Source organism: Nematolebias whitei, chromosome 3 (genome assembly GCF_014905685.2).
Source record: "Nematolebias whitei isolate Nwh7 chromosome 3, NemWhi1, whole genome shotgun sequence".
Taxonomy (NCBI): Eukaryota; Metazoa; Chordata; class Actinopteri; order Cyprinodontiformes; family Rivulidae; genus Nematolebias; species Nematolebias whitei.
Genome location: NC_056500.1, coordinates 49,329,746 through 49,338,799, shown reverse-complemented (window position 1 = coordinate 49,338,799; position 9,054 = coordinate 49,329,746). Strand labels below are relative to the sequence as shown.

Here is a 9,054-nt window from a genome sequence, read left to right as displayed (position 1 = left end):
ACAACCTGGCTCCATCTTATATTACAGATCTTATTGTTCCATATGTTCCTAACAGGGCACTTTGCTCTCAGACTGCAGGTTTACTTGTGGTTCCTAGAATTTACAAAAACAGAATGGGAGGCAGATATTTCAGTTATCAGGCTCCTCTCTTGTGGAACCAACTTCCAATCTCTGCCCGTGAGGCTGACACGTTATCCAATTTTAAAACTAGGCTCAAGACTTTCCTTTTTGCTAAATCCTATAGTTAGGGTCGGCTTGGGTTCCTGATCTGTCCCTTAGTTATGCTGCTATAGACTTAGACTGCTGGAGGACAAACTGACCACAATTTTCACTCTACTACTGTCTTTACTTACTCTGCTCAACCTGTTTTGTATTTAAAATTATTTTTTCTATCCTTAACGTGTGTTTTTTTGTCTTTCAGATACACCTGGACCTATACCTGGACCTACCATTCTGTGTTCGTCTGTCTCTCCTCCCTGTCCTCTCAACCAGCCGGTCAAAGCAGATGGCTGCTTGTCCTGAGCCTGGTTCTGCTGGAGGTTTCTTCCTTTTAAAAGGGAGTTTTCCCTTTCCACTGTTGCCACTGTGCTTGCTCAGGATGGGAGACTGCAACGAAGCCAAGATTCAACTTGTCTGCTGGATTCCTTAGATAGAGAACTTTACTAATTGGCTTTTATGTATGTGAATGTTCCTGTAAAGTGCCCTGAGACAACTTAGTTGTGATTTGGCGCTATATAAATAAACTGAATTGAAACTGAATTGATATAAATATATATATATATATACATACATTAGATGTGTATATATAAAATAGATATGTATATATAAGATTGCAATATTATAATGTGTGTGCGTATATAATAAAATTATTAAACTGTGTATATATGAATATATGACAGTGATATATATATATATAATATATATATATATATATATACACATACACAAACCGGATTCCAAAAAAGTTGGGACACTAAACAAATTGTGAATAAAAACTGAATGCAATGATGTCGAGGTGCCAACATCTAATATTTTATTCAGAATAGAACACAAATCACAGATCAAAAGTTTAAACTGAGAGAATGTGTCATTTTAAGGGAAAATCTGTTGTTTCCAAATTTCATGGCGTCAACAAATCTCAAAAAAGTTGGGACTAGTCCATTTTTACCACTGTGTGGCATCCCATCCCCCCTTCTTCTTACAACACTCAACAGACGTCTGGGGACAGAGGAGACCAGTTTCTCAAGTTTAGAAATAGGAATGCTCTCACATTCATGTCTAATACAGGCCTCTAACTGTTCAATAGTCTTGGGCCTTCTTTGTTGCACCTTCCTCTTTATGATGTGCCAAATGTTCCCTTTAGGTGAAAGATCTGGACTGCAAGCTGGCCATTTCAGTACCCGGATCCTTCTCCTATGTAGCCATGATGTTGCGATTGCTGCAGAATGTGGTCTGGCATTATCGTGTTGAAAAATGCAGGGTCTTCCCTGAAAGAGATGACGTCTAGATGGGAGTATATGTTGTTCTAGAACCTGAACATAGTTTTCTGCATTAATGGTGCCTTTCCAGACATGCAAGCTGCCCATGCCACAAGTGCTCATGCAATCCCATACCATCAGTGATGCAGGCTTCTGAACGTAGCGTTGATAACAACTTGGGCTATCCTTGTCCTATCTGGTTCGGATGACATGGCGTCCCAGTGTTCTATAAAGAACTTCAAATCGTGACTCATCTGACCACAGAACAGTCTTCCATATTGCCACACTCCATTTTAAATGACCCCTGGCCCAGTGCAAACGTCTGAGCTTGTGAAGCTTGCTTAGAAATGGCTTCCTCATTGCACTGTAGAGTTTCAGCTGGCAACGGCAGATGGAATGGTGGATTGTGTTCACTGACAATGCTTTCTGGAAGTATTCCTGAGCCCATTCTGTTATTTCCTTGACAGTGGCATTCCTATTTGAGGTGCAGTGACGTTTAAGGGCCCGGAGATCACGAGCATCCAGTAGAGTGTTACGGCCTTGACCCTTACGCACAGCGATTGTTCCAGATTCTCTGAATATTTTGATGACGTTATGCACGGTTGATGATGATAACTTAAAAGTCTTTGCTATTTTACACTGGGTAACACCATTCTGGTATTGCTGCACTATCTTTCTGCGCAACAATGGTGGAATTGGTGATCCTCTTACCATCTTGGCTTCTGAGAGACACTGACACTAAGAGAAGCTCTTTTTATACCCAATCATGTTGTAAATTGACCTAATTAGTGTTAATTGGTCTTCCAGCTGTTCGTTATGTGCTCAATTTCCTTTTGCCAGCCACTTATTGCTACTTGTCCCAACTTTTTTGGGATTTGTTGACACTGAAATTTTGAATTAACATATTTTTCCTTTAAAATGTTACATTTACTCAGATTAAACTTTTGATCTGTCTTCTATGTTATATTACAAATAAAATATTGACATTTGCCATCTCCACATCATTGCATTCAGTTTTTATTCACAATTTGTTTAGTGTCCCAACTTTTTTGGAATCCGGTTTGTACGTGCGTACTAGAGGATGACACAGGAGTAGATTTTCACTCCTGTCCTGGTCCCACAGAAAAAATCCTGTCCTGTCCCAATCCTGGTCCAGAGTTTAAAAAATTAATCCTGTCCTGTCCCACTCCTGGTAACAAGTATTGTAATAAGTATTTTTGAATTTGAATTTGAACAGGAACAGCTCATCTGTGGTGAAATAGAGACATTTATTTCCTTAATCCAAACAAACACCTTCACTAAATATCATAAAACAAATTATACATGGCCTGTGGTCCCTATAATTTTTTTTTACAGAGGATCAACTGCTGAGTCCATGTTTCTGGCTCTTTTCAAGGTCAGTTACAGTAAAAACAAAAAAATCAAAACCAATACATGGGTCACACCATGTCTACCTTAGATGAAAGAACCCAAACATAACAAGTTGCATTTTACTAATTTATTGAGCAATTGTTTCCTTTAAACAGTGACATTACCGTCATGTTTTAAATTGTTTAAATAAATAAACAAAAAAAGAAAAATAATGTACCAAGCAAGAGAACAAATAAAAATGTTTAAAGGCATTATTATACAATGGACGACGTCCTCAAGAAGTTCAGTCTATGCGGTCAAGGTAACGAGCTCGTTTGGGCGAAGCATGATGTCGTGCATCTTACCAGACTTCAGAGCATCATTTACAGACTGGATCATTGCAAGTCTGGTGTTCCACCTCATCTCCACAGCTTCAGTGACCGGTCCAGCACCTTCAGTAACCTAAAGTGAAAGAAGACAGTGCACAAGTCAAAATAGGGTCACCATGACTACAAATTACAATCTGTTGGCCTTTCTTTTTGAAAAAAACATTTTATCAAAAACAAGAGATTTACAATTGAAATTAAGTCAAGAAAATGTGACATTTGCAATTATAAATTACAGTAGCTCAATTTTTCTTTATTTATTTCACTTATCATATTTTATAATTATTTAAATCAGCCTCACCAGGCAGAGATGACAAGATTTTATGCATCTTACCTGCTCTTTTGAAGTGTGTGACAAGGGTCTTTGTGTCCAAAGCTGTTTAACAGTTTGCTTCCAGAGTTAACAGCTTACTGTGTTAGGTAGAGAAAATTAAATTAAATTAAAGACAAACAAAAAGCTTAGTGCTACTTATTGTGCCATGCTTTATAAAACAGTTATTGAATAAAGTATTTACTTATGTAGGTAAACATAGATGTTTTAAAACCTGTTAAAATACACCAGAATGCAGGAAATGGCAGGTACTTTATTAAAAAAGTTATGGGGAAGGACCCACAGACCTCGCACCAATATGTCCCCCCTACAATAAGTTATTATAATGTATATGAAACCAGCCTTTCATATAAAAACTGGGATATTTTTACCGGAGAATGCGTGCACTTTAACCAGGAAGAGTTCGGGGTTTTGTTTTACATTACAAACAGTAACAGATAATGAAGATTTTAATCTAAAAACCCCCATAACAAAGCAGAGTATGATTTTTAAATTAAAAGGGACAAGGTGGAGAAAAATGCACAGTTTAAGTCTGTTCATTTACTGACGGTAAACAAAGTCCGACTCCCCGCAGCTCCTCACAGCTGAGACTAAAGTTTAAAACAGCACAGCACCAACACAACTCTCATGAAGTTCAGGGTTATTTGACATTTTCCTGCCTGTTCTGTGAGTTTAATAGACAGACAGTTACTTCTTACCTAGCTTTCAGTCCGGTCACATCCCGGTCACATGAGTTATAATGAGGTTGACTCCGGTCCCGCCAGAATCCGGCCGGAATCACGTGACCGGCGGTACTCCCGAAAAAAATGTCATCCTCTAGTGCGTACCTCTGCGTATGGACGTACGGGCAAGTATACTGGGGGCTTAAGACGGTACATGTGTGTGAATGAGAGGGAGGCTGCTGGAACAGTGAGGTAACAAAGAGCAGAGGTCACAACGGTGCAAGACTTCAAATATTTAGGATCAACTGTCCAGGAAAATAGCATGTGGTAAAGAGGTGAAAAAGAGAGTCCAGGCAAGATGGAGAAAAGTTTCAGGAGTGATTTGCAACAAAAGGGTGTCAGCAAAGATCAAAGGAAAAGTTTACAAGACATTTATGAGACCAGCTATGTTGTATGGTCTGGAGACCATGGCATTGACAAAAAGACTGGAGAAAAAACTGCAAGTGGCAGAAATGAAGATGAAGTCCTCCTTAGGAGTTACAAGGATGGATAAGATTATGAATGAAATCAGAGGTACAGCACATGTAAAACTGGGAGATAAAGTTAGAGAGGCGAGACTGAGATGGTTTGGGAATATCCAGAGGAGCGATAGTGTGTATATTGGTAGAAGGATGTTAGAAATGCATCTGCCAGGAAAAAGACAGAGGAAGGCAAAATAAATTTATATATGCAGTTTGTGAGGACATGGTGGTAGTTGGAGTGAGGAAAGAGGATGCAGTGGACAGAGTGAGATGGAAGAGGATGACTCACTGTGGCAACCTCTGGTGTGGGAAAAGCTGAAAGAAGTTGTTTGCAGTCAATAAACAAAAACAAAACCAAAAAAACACTGTGTAAAAGACTAAAGCCCTAGAGCTGAAAGCCAAACTTGAATTCCGGAAAAAGCTGAGTGTATTTAAAAACACGGTGCCAGGTTTTACGCATGTGCATTAGTAAATGAAAAACAGTCAATGATTTACTCTTCATCCAAGATGAGGTTCCTACCTTGCCTGTTAGTCACCCCTTCAACCTAGTGCTACCCATTTCACTAAAAATAAATAAAGTGCCCAGTAGGTATTCTCTTGGAAAGCACAGCCTTCAAATCACGAGAATTATCGTATTTTCCGGCCTATAAGTCGCAGTTTTTTGGCATCATTTACATGCCCTGCGATTTATAGGCCAAAGCGACATATTTATGGACTTTTTCCCATAATCATAAGCCACCTTTTGGCTGAGATATGACCATTTCCATTCATTCTGACTGAAAAAAGAGCAGTACCACTTTCAGCCACATGATGGCAGCAGAGTATTAATAGTTGTACGGCATATCATGAAATAAGTAAACGTGCCTATAATGACAAATTCAAAAAAAAATTCAAGACAAAAACAACTGGACTTTATTTATTATACTATACTTTATACTTTGTTTTTTCTTGAACTTTTTAGAATTTACCATGTCCTAGATGACTGAAAATCTTCACCAGCTTCTAATGACTCAGTTGGCCAGCCATGGTCTCCCCACCTTCATTCTGCTCTCTGCTTGAAATCAAAACAGCTGCACCATCTCTGCGAAATGCAGCTGATTTGACCATTAAAGTACATTTATTAAGCAAATGTTAGACTGAGACACAACTTTGCTAAAATTTCGAACAAATAAATAATTGTTTAGTGCTTTTCTTGTTAAATTTCAGTGAAATGAGCCGTTCCTCCTTCCTTTTTCTCATCCTCTGCGCGTTCACGGAGCACCGAGGCAGCAAAACTATTTTTAAAATAAAGCTGATTAGACCATTAAAGTACATTTATTAAGCAAATGTTAGACTGAGACACACATTTACTATAATTTCGAGCAAACAAATAATTGTTTTTAAGTGTTAATGTTACTACCATTTGCTACTTTATATTCACCAATCCATATTATGTTATTTTCCACCATTTATCATCAAATGTTATTTTATTCCCAAAACATTTAACAAACGACTCCTAGATGCGACGTATACAGCGACGTGACATTTATGGATTTTTCCACTTTATTAGACAAATATGGACTGATGCGACTTATAGGGCGGAGCAACGCGTTTGCCGGAAAATACGGTAGATATATACTTTTTGATCCCAGGGGGAAAAGGTAAATAGCAAATGGACTGTACTTATATACTGAAGTGTCTTTCTATCTAATCAAGATACTCAAGTGCTTTACAGCGCAATCTGTGCCCTCATTTACCTCCACACACACATTCATATAGCACTCTACTAGATCTCTACAAAGCTAATCTGATCAAATCATTCTAAGAGACTAATCAGTGCTTTAGATCACATTCATACACCGATGGGACACACAATGAGGAGTTCAGTGTCTTGCCCAGGGACAATTCAACATGTGACTGCATGGTGGTGGAATCGAACCCCCACCTCTCTCATTGGAAGATGACCGCCCTAATCACTCAGCCACAGCTGCCTCAAACATAAAGTGGGTGAAGTAGACAAGTGGGTGTTGGGGTATTGTTTCCATGCCAATTGTTGTGTCCGTCTTGTTGCATTATTTAGTTTAACAAAAGTTGGTAAAGATTTACCTGGAGGGGAGAAAATCAGCTCATCACAGGTCAGGTCTGCATGTTGATGCATTAGGTAATCATTTTTTGCAATTCCAGGTTGCAAAGTTCTGGCTGAGGTCTTTGTCAAACCTTTGGCCTCCATCATCTGCTTAATTCTGGCATTATACACCACCTTTAATTTGATAATTAAAAAAAAAAACATTCCTTATAAAAATAGACAAACTGACATGTTTTTGCCTACATAATAAACTTGCTTACAGAATTTACCTTATGAACTTTTTGGTGGAAGTATTTTGATTTGTTCTTCATTTCTGACCCTAAAAAAACATACGTACTGATAACTACAGCCCACAGAATCAGTTCAGAGCTTTAATCGTGACACAGTTGGCATGTAGCAAACAAATTCTTGTCAGAACCATAGTAATAGATTTCCCTCTTAAAGTATTAAAACAGAGGCCAATTATTTTACTTTTGCTGTAGACAACGTTTGGGTTGGACATCAAAAGTTAAACTAAGAAAAAAAGAGACCAACATTTTAGCTTTTATTTCCAGGTGTTTCCACCTGGTTCCAATACAGAACTTAAAAGATAACCATTTGCAACAAAACACCAAATTTTTAGATGCACATTAGTATTGAAACATGTGACTGACAGGTGTTTTTTGATGCCCAGGTCTGTCCAATTACATTGATTTTGCAATCGCACTAAATGTCTCCCCTCAGTTTCAGTTTTGGGGTTTGCCTGTGCAGTAGATTTACATGGTGTAAATGCAACTGATCACCTTATGAATGGAAAAAATCTTAGTTTGCATGAAACCGAAAAAAAAACAAAAAAACATTATGTGCACTGTAGTTTAGAGACACTAAAGAAAGAAAAAGTGGGCATGGGGAAGCTGTGGAAAGCAACTAACCTGAGTCAGAGTCACTGCTGTCAGAAGACGTAGAAGTTGTGCAACTAGAGCTGCTGCTGCTGCCAGAACTGGATGAACAGCTGCTGTTTCTGAGATGTGAGAGGCAGCTGCAGTCAGGAGAGGTTGGGACTTTAGCTATTGACAAAAAAAATATCAATTAATAAAACTGATGTGGAAGTGTATGTGTAGATCATTAAATCCAGGTCTTACCCAGTAGCTTTTCTTTTTTAGGTGCACATTCAAAACTAATAAATCGTTTTTCATTGTCCTTTATTTTCTCAGTTAGCAGTCCTCCTTTGGCCTTCAGGTTTTTTTCTATGAAAAATAAAAAGTTGTGTACTTTCGCTGAGAAGAAATTTTATTTTCAACTTCAGTTTGGAAAAAAATCAGCTAGTATTTGATGGATTCAAGCATAGATGTACTTACTTTTCCCATGGCCATTGCAGTTGGTGAAACACGATGCAACAAATCTCTGTAAGGTTCTCAGTGTGGCAGTCTTGAGTAGCTCAAAGTCAACTTCAACCTTGTCAGGGGAAGTCTCTTGTATACAAGTCTCCCTGTTTCTGATAATGTTCAGCAAGTCACCCAGTTTGTCACCAGGCAGCTTGTTGATGTCAGATTTTAACTGCTTCTTCTCCTGGTAAGTCATTGGTAGTGATGAAAACTCTTTCTTACATATCAGAGGACCTATGTAATTACGGCTGTCTGCATGCCTGGACACAAGAACATCCAATATGACACTGGGCACATATTGTAACATGGGTATACAACAGGTTTGTGTTTTACTTACAAATAAGTTTCTACAATGGGTTTGTACTTTGTAGATATGATTTTTAGTCTAGCAAGATCCTTTTCATACAGTCTTTTTTCCTTTTTCAGCTTCTCTGTCCTCTTAGGTTTCAGCAAAGGTTCTCGGGTGAGTCTCTTTAGCTGCTCGCTGACAGCTTTCAACTGAGAAGACAACCATTAAATTAGAAAGTAGTCAACATTCACAGAACTTAGTGAATACACAGATACACTGTATGTGTGTGATGCCAACCTTCTCCTCTAGATGAGTCAGCTGCATGGAAACCATATCAGAAGACCCCTCCGACTCTGAGGAGCTTTTATTTTCAGAGCTCTCAGAGGTTAGGAGACTTCCTTTCTGGTTATCAATACACTGAAGAGACATGGAACAGCATTCTGGTTCTTGAAGAATGTTCTGAAAACGAGACTCAAACACGTCCTGTTGATACAAACATCAAAACTGGTTGAAAATTTTTTAAATCATCAATTTTAACATTTTCATAAAGTAGAGGTCCTTCTCAAAAAATTTGCATATTGTGATAAAGGTCATTATTTTCCATAATG

At 38.3% G+C, this 9,054-nt stretch overlaps 1 protein-coding gene and 1 long non-coding RNA gene across 2 annotated transcripts in view; both read right to left on the bottom strand.

Annotated features, from left to right (window-relative positions):
- Positions 1-6,941: 6,941 nt before the first annotated feature.
- LOC119408188 lies at positions 6,942-7,743 on the bottom strand. Its single transcript, XR_005186717.1, has 3 exons — positions 7,705-7,743; positions 7,063-7,112; positions 6,942-6,967 (listed from the first exon to the last, which is right to left on the bottom strand). It is a non-coding gene; the product is annotated as an uncharacterized LOC119408188 (long non-coding RNA).
- A 367-nt stretch (positions 7,744-8,110) lies between these two features.
- The window catches only part of brdt (bromodomain, testis-specific), a 26,902-nt gene continuing 25,958 nt past the window's right edge, over positions 8,111-9,054 (bottom strand). Inside the window, exons 6-8 of the mRNA XM_037674360.1 lie at positions 8,744-8,929; positions 8,495-8,655; positions 8,111-8,417 (exon numbers count right to left, since the gene is read on the bottom strand). Of these exons, the coding sequence (XP_037530288.1) occupies positions 8,111-8,417; positions 8,495-8,655; positions 8,744-8,929 (654 nt within the window). The remainder of the gene's footprint in view (positions 8,418-8,494; positions 8,656-8,743; positions 8,930-9,054) is intronic.